This window comes from Microtus oregoni, unplaced genomic scaffold (assembly GCF_018167655.1).
Source record: "Microtus oregoni isolate MIOR12 unplaced genomic scaffold, Mior012 000068F_ref0000429, whole genome shotgun sequence".
Classification (NCBI taxonomy): Eukaryota; Metazoa; Chordata; class Mammalia; order Rodentia; family Cricetidae; genus Microtus; species Microtus oregoni.
This window is the reverse complement of record NW_024543975.1, coordinates 8729298-8748315: the sequence shown is the minus strand read 5'-3', so window position 1 is coordinate 8748315 and position 19018 is coordinate 8729298. Positions and strand designations below refer to the sequence as shown.

Below are 19018 nucleotides of genomic sequence, written 5' to 3'. Positions count from 1 at the left end.
TTGCCTGTGGATTTCATGATGTCTTTTGTTTTTATAAGTTTAGTAATACTCCATTGTGTAAATGTACCACATTTTCTTAATCTATTATTCAGTTGAGGGACATCGAGGTTGATGATAGATATTCTGTCATTTTCTTTCTTTGTTGAGTCTGTGTGGTTTGGGTATCAGGGTGATGGGGAGAGGAGGGATGGCTGGGGTTATTTTATATAGGTGGGGGTGTGGGGTGGGAGGTGGGAGGATGCAGTCTTATCTTAGATTCAGGGAACTGGACTGGCCCATGGTGGGATAGGAGGCTTCTGCTGGAGGTGTGACCAGTGATTCTTATTCAACAAATATTTGACAGCTGTAGTTTGTTCCTGACATGCAATTGAAGACTAACACATCGAACTTTTGTCCTCATGTGATTAATAATTTTTTGTAGGAGTTAGATAATACCTATAGAGTACACATATATAATTATAAATTGTTCTGGATCTCACGAGCACACAGGGTAAGAGAACTGAAATCTGTATGTGGAATCAGAGAAGGCCCTCTAAGACCTGACCTACAGGGTGAAAACCACTAACTAAAAGAGGAGCCTGAGGTGAGGAGGAGGGAGACAGGCGAGCATAGGAATGGTGTAAAATGGGGGCTTTTTAGAAACCTTTCCTCCTGTGATTTCTTTTCACACAAGGAAATTTTGTGCAGCTCTATGTATATGCACTTGAAGTTATGAAAGTCATAAAGAAGGTATCTTAAAATGATTTTTGGTATACATATAACTTTACTATGTATTAATGATAAAAACAAATTTTTATATTAATGAGATAGATATGCTTGGATGACTTAAAAACTTAAATCTCGGGTGAATATTTGATGTTGAAGGATACAGAACATCTTCAACATTTTTTAGGATAGATGGATGTTTTGATTTTATAGTTGCCAGTGCTACAAATTCTTCTTGCCACAACTATGTAGTACAAAATGACAGAATTATATTTAGGGCCATTTCAGAATTTGTTGGAAGTTCTCTTCTAATCCCAAGTCAGAATCTTTTTGGATTTTTTTTAAATGAAATTCAAGCCTGAAGCTCAAACAGCTGTTTTTAAAGTCAGCCATTCCAGCTTAGCGCGGCCAATGCAACGGTAAACCGATCCGATGCTTACACGTTGAGGACTAATGCTAGGGAATTATTAAACGTTTTTGTTTTCTACAATTAAACCATTATGGTTCCTTAAGAACTGAAAACTTTATATGCGTAAGGAAAACTGCAGTTCATAATATCTAGCGGTCTGCAGTCTGAGTGGAGGTGTTTTGGGAAGTGTTCATGGGGACTGTTGGGTTGACGACATGTATGGTATTTACTGTACACACTGTATGTTCAGACCAGTGCTGCAGTGAAGTTGCATGTTGTAACACAGGTGAGGGCCAGGAATACCTTGGGATTTGGCTTAATTTCTGGTCATTGTGTCTTAAGAAACCTCTTATCTTGCCAAACTTTTCACTAGTACTAAATTTGGTTATATGATTCTATATAGGGTCGCAACTCACAGTTTAAGATGCTGTGGCTTAAGGAACTGTATACAGGAGAGTCCCAGGCTTGGAGAAAATGGCATGTTCCAACCAATTTAAAGTATCATTCTTTGATGGCTTCACTGCTTCCTAAAAACATAAGAAACGAAACTTTTTTGTGTGTGTGTGCTTTACAGTGGCCGTCTTGCTACTCTGGTTTTTATATTTGCTGACTTAATTATCTGTGAAGGTGTATTTGAAAAGCCATGTTAACCAGAGAAAAACACTACTCCCCCAAACTTATTATTGCATAAAGAAATTTTCATCTTCTTCCTGAGAAGGGAATAGAAAAGGGAAGGTAATTCTAGTGTTTTTCATAATCCGTCCAAGGAAAGAAAGAGTTTTCCTCACCAGATAAGTTGGGGGAAGAAACTCTTTGGATAGTCCTTCTGTTTCTGCTGTGAGGTTCACGCTGTTGGGAGTCGTATGTTGGGTTTTCTCATATATGTAACTTTTTATACACACTGTGAATGAGCCCTGAGCTTCCCTATTTAGCACTCTTCACTGTAAGGACACATCAGAGCTCCAAGAACCTTCTGCCTTCATAGCCCTGTTGCAGCTCTGTTACGCTTTTTACTTAAAAAGTTTTTAAAAGATGTGTATTTTAAAAAATTTTATGTGTATGGATGTTTAGCCTGTGGGCATATTTTTGTACCACAGTGTGTGCATTGCCCACAAGGCTGACAGAGGGCATTGGATGCCCTGGAACTGGAGTTACAGATGATTATGAGTCTCCCTGTGGGTGCTTGGAAATGAATTTCAGTGCTCTGAAAGAGCAACCAGTGCTCTTAACCCACTCTACCATCTCTCTAGTCCCGACATTATGTCTTAAATCCTTTTAGTTTCCTGACTTTATAGCCTCTGCTTGCAAACCAGTAAAAAAGTCTTGAGCTGAAAAAGCCACAAGAACCCTTAGACATATTTCTCAAATCTTTCCTTTTTGGGGAATCTTAACTTCTTAAGATACAAGCTGCTTTAGTAGCCCTCCAATGCTTTCCAAGAGTTGATTTTTAAAGTTTATTTGGCCTTTCTAGTTTTTATCAGAGGAAGGGTTAGATTGATACTATCTAGAACAGTGTGTTGACTGCTATCTCTGTCCCACAAGGTCCCATAGCCATTTAGTCTCAAATAAACACACAGAGGTCTACATTAATCATAAACTGGTTGGCCTAGTAGCTCAGGCTTCTTATTAATTAAGTCTTACATCTTACATTAATCCATTATTCTTGACTGTGTTTGCCACGTGGCTTGGTACCTTTTTCGGCAAGGCATTCACATTCTGTATCCTCTGCATCTGGGTGATGACTGCAGACTGAGTCTTTCCTCTTCCCAGAATTCTCCTATTCTCATTGCCCCACCTCTACTTCCTGCCTGGTCGCCCTGCCTATACTTCCTGCCTGGCTACTGGCCAATCAGCATTTTATGAAATTACAATTGACAGGGTACAGACATCATCCCACAGCAACAGTGGGTCATTGAAGTTGTCCGTCAGCTACTTTGGGAAGCTGCCCAAATGCCAAGGGCATTCAAAATGTAAGAAGCCTTTGGGTTGTTTTGAGGCAATAAATGAGATCTGATTCTTATCTTGAAACACTCTAGGATTAGACTGTTAAAGGTCACTTTGGATAATCCATTCCTTATCACCAGTGACTATTATGTCCCCCAACCTCTGGGAAATTTGAGTATATATACAAATAACTGTGAGATGGCTGAAAGATAGGAGAAAGTCTCTTTCCTAATAGATATCCTACCTGGCTCTTTCTGTCAGTGTTGCTTTACCTTTTATAGCCCTGTAATGCTTAGAGTCATAAAAATTCAATTTTGTTTTTGGTTTCTCTCATTTTGATTTTTTATGTGGAAAACATATCCCTATAACAACCGTCAGTTTTTGAGGGGATGGACTGTGCTTGCTTTATATCACCCACAGTGTCTAACTGGTGTACAGGATCTTCATAGTTGTTGCTCAGTTTAAATTTGTAATGTAGGAAATTAATTTCCTGTTCCAAGTACTGGTTGGGAATTCACCATGCGTAAGGGACTGTGCTAGCCCTGACAGCATGCATTCTTGAATTCTGTCTTTCCTCCAGAGAAAAGGTGACAGCAATTTAAGATGCTGAGGATGTGGAGTCTTTTTTGCTTTGAAGTAATTGTTCCCATGGCAGTAGATTTGTTATAAAAGAAATCATTGTTGTTGAAGTTGAACGTCTTCCTTAGATGAGAACAGATTAGGGCTGAAAAGCTTCAGTGAGGGACACGGACACTTGTCCTGCCGCCATACATTTTGTCAGACAGACCACGGTCTTAAACATAAGCCTGGAGTGCAGATTGTGTTTTGTTTTCACTTGGGAACTTGTGTTTACACCAGCAGCCAACCGACCTGATAGATGGTGTTGGTCCTCACATTGAGAGGCCTGAGCCTTTCCTTTAGTTCTTGTTGGCAGGCCCTCACCAGCCTTTGACATACCCTAGGCTCTTACATGTGGGAGCGCAGTGCAGGAGTTTGGCTTTGAACTCAAATAAATGGCTACATTAGGAGGCCCGTTTCTCTCCCGGTGTTACTGAGTTTAAACGTGATGCTTTCCAGGCATCAAATGTTTGCAAAATGTACTTCCCGCTGTCTACTATGCTTGGGAGCTACAGGCAACACTTCTTGGCCTGTGCTTGGATGTTCTGTATGATGAAGCAAAATTAAACATGTAATAAAATGCTTGTTTATAGAATGTATAATGTGACATTGGCTGAGGTCCTGGCTCTCAGGGCAGACTGCTTGGCTATGCCTTTCTAGCTATGGGATCCTGAGTGAGGTCTCTGTGTGTAGAGCTCATGCTTACAAAACAGAACAGAACAGAGAGCTGCTGGGAGGATTAGCGGTGCTGGTCCTTATAAAATACTGGACACATCGGTGTCGGTTGTTATTATTGCTTTTATTTATGCCAATTATGAGATGAGGTTCTGAAATTCCAATCATCAATCTCAATAGAACTACCTTCTTCACTGCCTCCCCACCAGTCCTCAAGTTTCCAGATGACCTGACTATGCTCTATTGCTTAACAATGAAAAAACAACAGCGATTCACTTTTGTGAGTGAGATGTCTATGGGGGTGAAGGATGCCTTTCAGAATACTCTCAGCTTTTGAATATCAGGCCTGCTGAGTTATCTTCCTGTATATGCTGCCATTGCCTTTAGTCCAGATATGCCTGATGCTAATTAATCACTTCCACGGAGTACTTAATGAGTGGCTTAGTTAGGATCGTCTTTGAGTAGCAGGCAGTAGCATCTCGTGCCAGTTCAATGCTATTGGCCAGCTCTCCCTAGTTCCTCTGGCTGAGGAGGGAAGGTCTTATGCTTCTGTGTGTCTGTCTGCTCACCTCAAGAAGGTTTCAGAAGTCCAGTGGCATCTGTGTTACATTCATGATGTGTCACATGTGTGAAAACAAGCCAGCATAACCACTCAAAATAAATCCACGGGGAAACTGAGATTGGTTATTGAATTCTTCTGATTGTGCTAAACAAGCAGGAAACATGTTGTTTGCAAGTTTTGAAAATGAGCCCGTGCATTCTTCATATAACAGAGTATTTCATTTTTCTGCTGAAAGCTAAAGTATTTTCCTTCTGGCATCCTCATTTTGTAAAATATATATATATATTTGAAATATTGCTGCATTGTAACAGAATGAAATCTGCACTCCATTTTCTTTCTCTTCTCCCCCTCAGGAAAACAAGTGAAAACTAGGCAAACGGAGCACCTTCCTGCCTTATTTTCCTATAGTAGTGGAGGGGGAGTTAGGCCCGGGAGGACCACCACATCACTCTCTAAGCTAAGGGGACTTAGGCCCGGGAGGACCACCACATCACTCTCTAAGCCAAGGGGAGTTAGGCTGGAAGGATCATCACTCCCTATGCCTTGCTCCAACCTTCCAGATGAACTACAACCTTGCAACATGATAAGAAATCAATACACAGGTAGCTTTTATTTTATGGAAAAGGGAATCCTTTAAGTGACGTTCACAGATGAGGACAGCAACTGTGCAAGGGGCCAGCTTTCCTGAGCATGTTTGCCCATTTTGATTGTTACAGGCCTATAGACGTCTGACTTGGGGAGATGATGAACTTCCCAGGAGGATCAGCTGAAATATTTTGTATCCAACAGATCGGCTGCTACTTCCAGGAGAAGTCGAACAGGATATAAGCGCCAGTGTTCCTGCTTATGTTCCTTCTGTGAACCTGCCTCTCACTTCTGAAGTGAAGCCAAAACCCACTGAGCGAAGAACTCTGAAGCAAATGGAAGAGGTATTCCCGGGGAATTCCATCGGGACAGTATGTGGGTTTTACCCTTTCAGGGAACCCCTATACCTGCACCCTTTGCATTTTCCTTGGTTTGGAATAATTTAGAGTTGGAGCTGTTTAGTTGGTCTTGCTTGTTTCCATCTGTCCCTGACGTACATAGAGCAATAGTGTTTGCATATAGAAACCTGGTTTACCTCTGTAGTTCTGCGTAGGGTCTGCAGGGCAAATGGAAGGACAGTTCCCTTCTCTCTCCTGGTCTCACCTGGCTGTGGCTTTTCTATCATCTCTGAGGTCCTGTAAACCTCTGTATTAGGTAAGGTAAGGACAGGATGTAAACAGAATCTCAGTTTGAAATCCATTCCTAAAAGGAGGTAGAAGTTCATTTCTTGTATTTAAACATTTGTAGAGAGTCCTACAGTGAACAGGTCAGTTTCTTAGAGTTATCAGAGATTAAAAGGCTCTGACTTGAATTCATTGACAACTGCTGAGTTGTTCATAGCTGGGCATGTGGAAGGCTGGGAAATGTCGTTAAGCATTATTTTCAGAAGTGGGAGAACGGAATCTCCGCTATAGTCTGTTCTCCCTAACGTATTACTTGAGAGCCATTTTTGCAATTTTTTTTTTTTTTACAACTCTTCCTACCAGCATTAATAAATACACTGCAGGTGGGGCTGGGAAGTAACCTTTACCCTGTTTAACATAGAGGGGATAAACATAGGCGTTGCTAAGGGCTCTTTATTAGCGCTTTCTAGCCAAATTCTAGGGTCCCTCTTTGGTTTCCTTAATCATTCAGGTGCTCTTGTAATGGTATACTCTGTTATGAATCAGTCATTTAGTCAGAGAGGACATACACATTTCAGTCTTAAATGGTTTTTTTTCCTTATAATACTTTTGTCTACCGTACTGAAAAGTATACCCAAGATGCTTACAGGCTTGCATTGAACTCCCAAATTGGTTACTAGACAAATAAGTCAGGACAGCTACTTTCCAATATGCCTTTTGAATTATAGATTATGTTCTTTGAGCTGTAAGAAGCTAAAATTACAGGGCTTCTCAATACAGGAATCCATTTCATTTTAAGGCTTGTTTATATTCTTGGTTAGGCTGTAACCATACAGGTTGGGCATGGCATCTAGTACCCTAAGAGATGCAATTACTTTGATGTCAGTTATAGAATATATGTATTTTGAGATAGTAATTGAAGTTATTATAAATTAGTTTCAGTTAGTGCTTAAGAAGCTTCTTCTGGGATCTATCCCATAGCCCACAAAACTCAAATTACAACTACAAGTATTATACCTAGGGCCTTGCACTTATTAGGCAAGCATTTATTTCCCCCATTTTAAAAATTAATTTTGGAGACTCTCATGAAATGTATTTTCATTAGATTCACCCGCAGCCCCTGACTCCTCATGGATACGCCCCTACCTCCCTAACCTCCCCCCCTCCCCCCCCAGTTTCACACACACTGGTTGACTGGACTGCATGTCTACCGTGCAACGTGTGCTGCACTGGAGTCGCTCTGTAGCGCAGGCTAGCAGTTTTCTTGACTGAGTCTCGCAACTACTGATATTTTGTATGTAAGCTTGATTTCTTTTTGCTTGCTTTGATGTAACCAGTTCTCACTAGGTAGCACAGGTCGGCCTCAAACGTGTTCATTTTCCTGCTAGTAAGAGCTAATGATTATAGGTGTAATCATTATTTGTTGGAGAATTGTTTTAGAACCATCATAAATTACAACATTGAACCAATGCTTCCTTGGTTTAATAGCACAAATCTTATTTTCACCACCTAAATCATTAAAAGAATGCAATCATCAGTTTCTGGCGAGTGTCCTGTGAGGGACCGCCAAGGAGCCTTTGGGTCTAGAGCTGGTAGCTGCTTTCAGTGGCTTCTGTCTGAAAGTGCAATGCATTCTGTGAGTCCTGCTTCCTCGGTATTGCCTTTTCAGAACCCACAACTCTCAGGTATGGATGGGGTCTGTTTGATATTTCCCCATGATTTCGTTACTAGTTTATGTATGTACATTTGTCTCTTAGAGACATTTTTAACACTTCTGGCTTATTATTTGTCAACAAATTTTTGCCTTGATCCTCTGTTTTAATACATTTTGGAGGCTTTGAACTGCTTTCTAGAGCAAGCTAAGTTCATAATAGTGAGAGTGAGATTATGGTTCCTTTGAAGAGACAACCATGCAAGAGGTCAGTAGAGAAGCTTGAGGTTCCCTGTCTTCCATTTCACAATGGGATTCTAAACATTTCTCCACCGAGCTAGTTTATTTACCACATCACTCTGTGTTCTAGCTTGTAGCTAAATGCTACCGTTATTGATTTGAGCATTACTTTTGTGTTCCTTAATTTGCCCGTGTGGTATTATGAATGAAAATGTCTCCTCTTTTAGTAGCATCCCTGTAAGAATCAGTCACATGAGCGATTTTAAGGAAACTCAGTTTCCTAATAGTATACAGATTCTATTCCCATAGTGGTCACAAAAATTTTTCAATTAGACTTGAAATTAGATACCTGAAATCCACACATTTCTCTCAGCTCCTTAGGCAAAAATAACAAGTTAATAACTTAATTCACACTTGTTTTTTTGTTTAGCAGCGGGGGAGTTGGTGTTGTATAGCAACGATCCTTCTTCAAAATAAGCCAGAATTTCAATTTGTAGTTGAAATGTTGGCGCAGTAGAGCTTAAGATGCTGAAATAAACCCACCTTGAAAGAAGAAAGCTTCCAGGCTGCTAGGGCAGTCAACAGCTGGATCATGGAGCAAGCACGCAACCTGTCTGTGTTTGAAGGGGTACGATGATGCTTTCTGAATGGCATGGCACACCTCATTACACTTGGAATTATGTATCTGTGTCTATAAGTTTATGTTATTGCAACATAAAATGTCAGAATGAACTCAGAATGAAACAGATATGCAACAAATATTTACCCAATAAACAAATACATGCATTCTTCCTACTAAGCAGGAGTAACTTTGTGCTATAGTGACATGGTTGAAGTCTGTCATGGTCTGGATATGATCTGTTACCCACAGACCCATGCCTTTGTATACGTGGTCCCCAGCTGCTGGTGCTATTTTTGGGGAAACCTTTAGGAGGTTGGGCTCCAGCTGGAGGAAGTGAGTTACTGGAAGCTGAATAGCCCAGCCTCTCTGCCTGTCCTCTGTCCTGCTCTGTGTAGCTGGGAACACACAACTGCAACATGTCCCCACATGATGACACCAAAAGTTGGGGCTGACCTTCCCTTGCTGTGTGTCTTTTCTTCTCTTTGGCATCTGACACTACTGCAAATGTGTAGTATTTTGATTTTGCAGAGGCTCGTGGTTTAGAGACACCCCAAGTCTCAGAAGAGACTCTGCTTTTGCATGTGTGAGTGGTTGCAAAACTGCTAAAGGCTATAGGACTTTTGAAGTTGGACAGGATTTATTTGTCATTATGAAAAAATCAAGAGCACATGGGGCCAGAAAGGAAATGTCCTGGCGTAAATGTGCAATGCACCACATAGGGTAATGTCTAAACATTTGGTCTTCAGCTAGTGACAGTTTTTGGAGGTTGTGGAACCTTTAGAAAGTGAGAGAGATGTGGTCACTGGAGATGGGCCTCAAGGTTTTATAGCCTTGTCTACATCCTGTCCTTGCTATGCTTACTGGTCCACATAGGTGTGAGGAAGTGGCTGTCATATGCCCCCACCACCATAGAGCTATCTTCTGCCAATACTTTCCCTACCATGATAGGCTGTAGCCCTCAAAGTTTGAGCCAAATAAAAGTCTTCCCCCTTTTGTTGTTTTTGTGAGGTATTTTTGCATGATGACCTGAAATGAAGCTAATATAGTGTCCTTGTCTCTTTTCTCCTTTCTTAACCCCTCTCCCACAACATGTCACAATGATCAAATCTCCCCTCCCATTCTTGACAAAAAAGAAACAAACGAAGGAAAGGTTGCTTCCCTTGGACCTTTCTTTGGCTAGGGTCTGTTCCTCTCCTTTTTTTCCATTCAAATTCATTAGTGCTTCTGGTTGAGTTCCTCTCCCCTCTGTTTCCGCTCAACTCCATTAGTGCCTCTGCCTTTTCTCTTCTCATTCCTCTCACAATGAACTGCAAATTGCTTTGCTGTGGTTGCCTACCTGAAAGTATTCAGAATGAGGGAACCAGGTGTAGTTCAGTAGCCCAGTCTTGGTGTGGGAAGTCCTTCTGTCCATGTGTTGCTTTTATTGGTTAATGAATAAATCTGTTTCAGTCAGTGGCTTAGCAGAAAAGGGTAAGGCGGGAGTTTCAAGCAGATAGAGGAGGAGAGAGTAGTTGGAGTTAGGGAGAAGCCATGTAGCCACTAACAGGGACAGAAGCCTCCGCTGGAGCCTGCCAAAACTTTGCTGGTAGGCCATGAACTTGTGGTAATGTACAAATTAGTGAAGGTGGGTTAGTTTAGGATATAAGAACAAGCTAGAAATATGCTTAAGCTATTGGCCAAACAGTATTGCAAATAATATAGTTTCTAAGTGATTATTTCATGGTCTGAGCAGCCGTGAACTGACAAGTAGCCTCCCGCCTAGAGAGTGGTGTTTCCTTTTCTACATTTATGAGCATGGACATTCATGCCTGTCCTGCCATGTCAGTTTTCCCCTAGTCTCTTGATTTACTGGCTCTCACAATTTGTCTCTATTCTCTGTGTGTTTCGGTAATTGTTCCTTTTATCCTTCTTTGGAGGTTTTTGTCTACCCACTCCTAACAAGTCAGTGTTCCCCAGGGCATCATATACTTTTCCCTCCCTGAATGCTCGAAGCAGTTTTCGTCCTATATTCTTCCTCTTATGCTTATCTCTCAATGGGCACGTCTAGCTTCAGGTCTTTTTCCCCTTGAGCTTCAGCTTTGCGTGTTTGATTGCTTTTTGACTTCTATATCTTCCAGGGATCTTCAGATGCACTGTATTCACAGCTGAGCATCTCAGCCTGTGCTTTCTCCTCTTCCTTCTCTATGTCGTCAGTCACCAAGCGCTGCTCTTTTCCTTCCTAAATGGTTTTCATATCTTTTCTACCGGTGCTTCATTGTCCTTGTCTCTTGCTTAGACTACTGGAGCAGAGTTCTGAGGAGCCTTCTGACTCCAGGCCAATCCCTTTGAATATACTATTTAACCTGAAGTGTGAGCTATTTAATTCTAATCTCCAATATGACAGGCCATATTTTTTTTTCTTTTTGGTGCAGCTAATACCTGCTCCATTATATGTGTTCATTAAACTCATTAAAACATTTGACAAAATGAAGGAAGTGCATATAAGACCAAGTGTCTGCCCTTGCTTTCAAAAGATTCTTCAAAAGCTTTTCATCATCTATAAGATGCTGCTGCCACCTTGCCATTTCTTGCACTGTCCTCCTTACAGTTAATGCTCAGACAATGCTGAACCGCTTTCAGACGTGAAACCCTGCACCTTGTGTTCATAGCACGCTCACGGAAACCCTCCTGTCTTCAAAGCTGTTCCTCCCTCAGCCTGTTGACTGATTCTACTTAGGGATCCAGCCGTCTCCGATCCCTTCTCAGCCCACTCCAGTCTGGTCTATGTTAGATGCTCCCATTACCACTCAAACTCTTCCATTCCACCACTCAGGTGTGCCTGTGCTGACACAATCTGTTAGTGACTTTATGCAGGTCTTTGTGTTCTAGGAGCTCACGCAGTGGCTAGGAATGTAGGAAAATGAACATTCTGGGACGAATGAAAGATCCCTGAGTGATTGCAGGGAACTAGTCTCTCACTTTGACTCAGTGAAGCCACACTGGAAGCTTATCTCCAAATGGCCTAAAATATTCTGAGGATCACACTCTGACTTTGCAAATATCTTTAGTTTCCTCTGTTGTGTTTCAGCATTTAGGTCGCATTCTAAGAAAATTATCTGCTCTAATAACAAACTTTAAAGTTCATTGTAAGTGGCTGTTTCTTGCATTGGCAAGTTCTAGCTTTTAGAAATCTCTGTTTTTGCTGTTATTTTGGTTAATTCACAATGTCTGTAGAAAATTATGGCAGCACAATGAAAATTCAACTATATGGGGAAAAACCCTTAAAGAAAAATGCTTTTTTTTTATTAAAGAGAGAATTTCTTCATCAGTAGTATCATAATACTACATATTGCAGCCACAATATGGACTGGAATCTCAGGAAAATGGAGGCATAAGAAGGCATGGGATGGGGCCATCTCTGAAGAACTAACTTAGCCATAGGAGTTGGCGTTGATCAGAAGCCTGAGAAGTCCAAGCTATGAGCCTTACTTTATCTTGACCACTAAGACAAGATGGTGGACAGTGAGGAGAGAGATGTGGGGGCTGGGGGTGTGTTCTGCAGGTACATGCTCTGTCTTTCTCAGTTTTCCTAGTGAGGAGCGTGCCACATGTCAGTGATGTCCCTTGTTACTGTCTTCTCCTTACAGGGAAGCCTGGAGACCCAGGTTTTGCTGTACCCTGTTCTGTTCCCAGTACCTAATGCTTAGCAACTGTTTACTGGTGAATAAGTAAAGGGTGGGGGAGACGGAAGTACGTTATGTACCAGGGAGTAGGAAGGGCATGGTATAATATCAGAGGAATTTCCATAGCTGAGAGACTTGTTTAAGTTGAAGTGATAGCCCAGCCTCCCTGGGATGTGGATGAAGGCCAGGTTTTTGCATGTGGTGAGCACGGATGTGTTCCGAGAATCAGGATGAGGTTCTGAATCGTAGTGCAGGACATAAGCCAGATCTCTGCAACTCAGTAGATGTGTTCTCTCTTGCTTTTAGACGAGGGCACAAAGAGCTTCAAAAATCCTCCGAGACTAAAACAGTCACAGAGACAGAGTTTCCTCTACATCTAGGCCAGGATCAGTAAGAATCAGGTGTTTACATAGTTAGGCAGGATGGACTGGGGCCTGGTCTGCAGGTTTCAGTATTCTACACGGAGTCGGCTTGGACGCTTGCATTCTGGACATGAACATCAAGTGTCTGTGTGTGTGTGTTTCTTCATTGGCGCGAGTCTTATCAATAGTGCTCCTCTGTTATTTTGTGCTGAAGATATCTAATTATAGAGAGTGACCGTGGCACATCAGCCGCTTTCTTCTGCAGGCTAATTTGTGTGTGTGCAGCTGCTCCTTTGAAAACAGTCATGGCCTTACACATGGTCTTGAGGCATTTTCAGTGGTAGCTGTGGGAACTGTGCAGCTTATTCAGAGAAGGACTTTTCTTCCAAAGAACCAGTGTTTTTGAACTTGTTTTGTTTGTGTTTTTGAACAAATGTGGCTTTATTTGAAGCATATTGTCCTGGTTTCAAAAGTGGCCTATCTTCTTTACTAGCCTTGGGCAAGTTCTAAAAACCTTTCAAAGCTTCATGACTGGGAAGCAATAGCATGAGGACTTCAGTCAGCCCGGGCATAGTGAGCACAGCTCTAGAAGGCCTTGCTCTTTTCCTCTGTTCCCTCTGCCTTGCTAAACACCATTAGCTTATATTCCTAAAGCTAGCCACCAAGGTCTGTTCCTTTATTTGGCCACTTCCTCCTCCTGAGGCTGACAGCCAAGGTATAGCTATCAATGTATTAAAGTCCAGCAATCCCTTTGGCTATCCTAATTAAGACACCCAAATTAAAATTAAATACCTCATTCTAACATGAGGTTTCCCCATTTGCCTTTATAAACCACCATTTCCTATGTGCATGTCTGTCTCCTCTCTGTCCAGAGGCAGTCCTTTATCCTCCTCCAGGACAAATGCCTGTTCCCTCGCTCCTTTGTTCCCTTCACTCTTTCCCTCATCCTCTGTCTCCCCTCTTTGTCCTCTGTCCTTTGTCCCTCTATGACAAATAAGTCTCCTTTATGCTGAGAACTTGGTCGTGGGGTGTCCCGAACTGATACTGATCCTTTCAGTAGGTACTAGCAGGGCTGATAGATGGAAGGATACTGTTGATACCCATGTGGTTCTGGTACTAGGGCAGGCCCATGATAGTAACACATTCACTGGCAGCCGTTGACTTTCCTCCCCAGGAAAACACAGAGGAGAGGATCAGACCTCTGGAAATTGTTGGATCACAGCAGCTGATTTTATTGCTGCAGGGCAATGAGCGGCTGGGAGTCTGCTATTAGCACTGTATACCGTACTCCCTAATAGGACTCTGAAGAGCGAGGTGGGAAGCAGAGCTTTCCTGATGTCTTTCCACTGTAGTAGCAGCACAGAGCCTCCAAGCAGCTTGTTCCATTTCACACACACTGCAGAAGTTATTTGGGGAGATCATCTTCCATGCAAGAATGTTTAAAGCTGACACTACCTAGCTGCAGGGCATTTTTTTTCATTTATTGCATAAGCCATAGTTTTCAATTATTTCCGCACCACCATACATACAGAGTTGATGAGGTGCTGCGTGATTTCATCGTATCTCATACCATTGGCTTTAAGTGGGATTTTTCAGGGGTGAGTTAATGAGATTTAAGGCATTCTTTTCTGTTTACTGGAACATGTACTTTTTTGATAAACAAGCGAACAAATGAACAAACAGACAAACCTTTTCCCCATGCTGGGGACCAAGCATAGGATCTTGTGCGTGCCCGGCAAGCATTCTATTGACTGAGCTTCACTCCCAGCTTGGGAACTGTGCTTTGAGTGGCTCCGGCATGTCTATAAACATGTACAAAACTATTTCCTTTCTTTGCAGGTAATCCAACTTACAGGTAAACTGTCATATGTAAAACGGAAGAAAAGGGATGCTGGACTTTTAAATTTGATCATATGTGTTTTAATTTCTCCTGTTATGAGACAGGGGTATGGCTATTATTTCAAGTATGGTAAATTCAGGGTGTTTTTGTTCTTATTTTTAAAGATTACTTCATTAACAGATATTTTTTAGCAAATGGCGCAAAGGTTGGTCAAGACCTTAAGGTGTATTTCTTGTTTAATGGGTCCTTATGCCTCCATCTCTGACACTGCAGTGGGCAAAGAATGAACTGAATGTGTGCAAGCAGACCTGATTCTTGCTGTGGGGGTGGAATTAGTTAATGATACTCATTCAGATACAGCATGATACAAATGGGGCATATTAAGAGGCTTAAATTAGGTCAAATTGAATAATTGAATTTATTTCATTACTTAAAAACAGCTTAATCAGCTGTGAGTGCCGAAAGTCTAAAAAAAGTTTCATTAAATATTAATAGGCTGTTTATGTTTTCAACTTCATTTTCACTTCAGTGACTGTGTTTCTTTTTCCTTTGGTATTATTTTTTTTCAGATATTTGGAGATGAAGTACAGCCCTTCTTTCTCGATGAAGAATTTGATTATGACAATGTGACTCTCACTCCCAAGTTCACTGCTGGAGAGATAGCGACCATCCAAGAGCTGGCCAAGAAAAGGAAGATGGATTCCAATACAGACTTTTGTGAACACCATGACTGAGTCAATAGATGTCTTTGTGTTTAGTTTTATTTTGTCTATACGCAACCAACATTAGAATAAAGCATACATCAGCTGATTCCCTCCGTGGAAATGTATACATCTGCATTTTTTTGTCTCTGTTGTTTATCACCAGGCCACAGAGGGACCAAGGCTGAAGGTATCACTTCCGTTTCTGAAGTCTCGTCTGTCCGTGGCTGGGTTCTGTGACTGGCTGGGAAGGTGGGACAGGGAAATGGGGACAGGAACTAAGGACTGCTGAATCTCCATTTAATGAGGGCACTGTCCAAGGGCACGTGCGTGTTGTCCTGAAGACTGGGAACAGAACCCATCTTATTAGAGTTTCAGGACAATTGCCTGTTTCAAACATTAGTATAATTAATAGAATCACTTATAATGTAGGTCTTTGGTCCTATGTGTCCAGAGATGGTGATATCTATCTGTGTGGTTGTTGACAGATTAAGCTTCATGGAATTCTGGGATTAAAAACTTTACCATTAATTCACATATGATGGCCACAAAATACAGTGAGTGATCTTTGTCTCCAGAAGCTTAGGGTTGGAAAAGCAGAGCAACTAGAGTCTGTAAAATGATAGCCTGGGTGCTGGTGAGAGGGCTCCGTAAGGTGCCTGCTGGGCAGGCCTGATGATTTTAGCTCAGTCCCTGGAACCAGTAAAGGTGGAAGGAGAGAAGTGGCTCCATAAAGCTGTCCCCTGACTTCCATGTGGGAGCCAGGGCATGCAACCCATACACACCCTTCCCCCACTAAGAATAAATGGAAATTATAAATGTGTTATGGGATAGTAGTTATGCAGACTGCTTACAGGGTTGCTAAGGGAATGGGTGGAGGGATGGAGAAGAGGAGATAAGGGGGGTGATATGTGTGGAATAATATTACTGAAGAAATCAGTAACAAATGGACTTGGTATTATTTCTCTCTTAAGTAGACTTTATATTTTTGCCATACGCTCCCTTTCTCTGCTCCCCCATGGTTAGCACCACACACCACAGAATATATTTGTTGCTGCTTTGGTTTGGTTCTTTCCTATTGTTGCTGCTCTTCTTCTCCCATGGTAAGATAAGAACACTTCACATGAGAGCCAGCATCTTTTTTTTTTATTTAAAAGATTTTTTCCCCCATTTTATATACCAACCACAGTTCCTCCTTCCTCTCCTTCTGCTCCCCCTACCGCCCCTCCAAATCCTCCCCATCCACTCCTCAGAAAGAATTTGGCTTCCCATGGGGAGTCAACAAAGTCTGGCATACCAAGCTGAGGCAGGACCAGGCTGTTCCCTGCTAGCCAGGCTGAGCAAGGTATCCCTCCATGTGGAATGGGCTCCAAAATGCCAGTTCATGCACTAGGGATAAATCCTGGTCCCACTGCCAGTGGCCCCACAGACTGCCCAAGTCACTTAACTTTCAGAGGGCCTGGCTTGGTCCTATGCAGGTTCCCCAGCTGTCAATCCAGAGTCAGTGAGCTCCCAGTAGCTCGGGTCAGCTGACTCTCTGGGTTTCTCCATCATGGACTTGATCCCTTCGGGAGTCAGCGTCTTAAACGCTTGGGCACACAGTTCAGTGTTACAAGCTGTACACAATATTGTGGCAGATCTCCACGAATTGCCCACATGCTGCTAAAACCACACTCACTTATCTCCGCGGCTTCTCACAGTAGCTGCTTTCTCTTCTGAGCTAGACTGTTAGAGACACCCTATGGAAGTGGAGATGCAATATCTGCCCTTCAGTGACTCATGTATTTGACTTATAATATTTTCCAGATTCATTCACATGGCTACATATGGAAGGATTTGTTCTTTTCAGAGGCTGATTAGTATCACATTCTATACATAGACCATTCCATTCATCAGCTGAACATTTAGGTTGTTTCTATATCCTGGTTCTTGTGAGTCACACTGCGGTTGTGTTTGGGTATGAATGAGGAGTTGTGTGTGTTTATATTCATAAAAATGCTGTTTATAGACTTCACAAAAGAATTCTCCCAGTTTCATCTTTCAGAAGATTCACGTGATTTGCATATTTATTTTTATTGACTCAACAAACTTTCCCATTTATGACTCCAGCCTTATTTGCACTCGGCAGTGAGGAAGATCTAAGCATCGCAGAGCCTTTTAGTGAGGACGAGGGATACATGCATGGACAATTTTGGCAGAGCTTCAGTGCCCAGTGTAATAGTCATTAGCTGCATCCTGGTGTGTGGAAAAGAGATGCAGCCGCTGTGACCAAGGAGCTGAGTTTCATTATTTGATTTTTATTTCAGTATAAAATCAAGAACATATTTACCTCACTTATCAGACAGCTTTCAAGTAGATTTGGAACAACGTTGGAATGTGAATCTGCTTTTTCAACTGTACATTTTGGAAATCAAAATGTTGGATTAATAATTATGTATGTACTAATATTATTTTTGATGACAATATTGTGTCTTCATTTAAAATATGCTGCATGGAAGATATACATTGGCACTTGATGAGTTAATGGGAAAATATTTAATCACGTTTGCATTATGTGTTTGAGTGACTTAGATTACCTGGCTAAATGAAATATATTATTAAAATTTATCATATTCTTTTTACTTTTTAAATGAAGCTACCAGAAAAAGCATAAAATTATGCACATCATAGTCATGTTTTTATTCAGTGGTACCACAGCATATAGTGACCTGTGTCATAATCAAGTTGTACCAAGGGGTACTGGCCCAGAGCAAGTTGAATGTATTTTTTGCCTGGGGAGCATATCAATCAATTAATTAATAATCAATTAATTAATTTTGCTTTTGTCAATACCCAACAATAATTTAAGGCTTATTTTGTTTCATAGTTCAGAGAAATGCATTCTGTGATGGTGTGGAAGGCATGAAATCAGAGGTAGCTTCCTCCATGATGCCAACCAGGAAGCAGAGAAGGGGATGTCAGAGCTCAGCTGGCATTTCCCTTTTTATAGAAGGGAAAGTTTTTATAGTTTTTTTTCCCAACTGCTCAGCCCTGAGATAACCACACAGAAACTGTATTATTTAAATCACTGCTTGGCCCGTTAGCTCTAGCTTCTTATTGACTAATTCTTACATATTAATTTAACCCATCTCCATTAATTTATATTTTACCATAAGGCTCGTGGTCTACTGGCAAGATTCCGACATGTCTGTCTCTGGTGGCCACTCCATGCCTTCTCCTCACTCCACCTTCTTCCTCCCAGCATTCAGCTTAGTTTTTCCTGCCTACCTCTAGTCTGCCCTATTAGGCCAAGCAGTTTCTTAGTTCATTAACCAATAAAAGCAACACATAGACAGAAGGACCTCCCACATCATTTCCCTTTTCTTAAGGTTCCTGAAATATTTGAAGAATACCTATCTAATTGAAATATATCTCTATATATCTATAAAACCTAACTAATATGACTACAACTTTGGCTATTATAGATGATGATCTATTAACCTATATTTCTTAATTATCTATTACATTTTTAATGAGCTGGACAAACACAATATCTTAATCAAGTTCAAGATTAATTGACCTTAGATTTGTACCAATAAACCAGGATTCATACCAATGTAAATTCATATTTATATCATATCCTTCTTTAAATGTAAATATTTATAAACAATCATTTAGGGAATTTAAGAATAGTTCTCTCAAAACTGCTTCCTGCTTTTTATTGGTTAGCATACTTTTGGGGGGTGTTCATGGTAACCTTTCAGGGGGTCTTGGTCCATTAAGTGGTTTTAGTCTGGAAGAAATCCATGGGTTCTCATGTTCTGTGGAAACAAAAGAAGA

At 41.3% G+C, this 19018-nt stretch overlaps 1 protein-coding gene across 1 annotated transcript in view; it reads left to right on the top strand.

Annotated features, from left to right (window-relative positions):
• LOC121440561 (intraflagellar transport-associated protein-like) overlaps positions 1–15614 on the top strand; it is a 75629-nt gene extending 60015 nt beyond the window's left edge. Inside the window, exons 6-7 of the mRNA XM_041641305.1 lie at positions 5703–5842; positions 15068–15614. Of these exons, the coding sequence (XP_041497239.1) occupies positions 5703–5842; positions 15068–15232 (305 nt within the window). The 3' untranslated portion in view covers positions 15233–15614. The remainder of the gene's footprint in view (positions 1–5702; positions 5843–15067) is intronic.
• The last annotated feature ends 3404 nt before the right edge of the window (positions 15615–19018 follow it).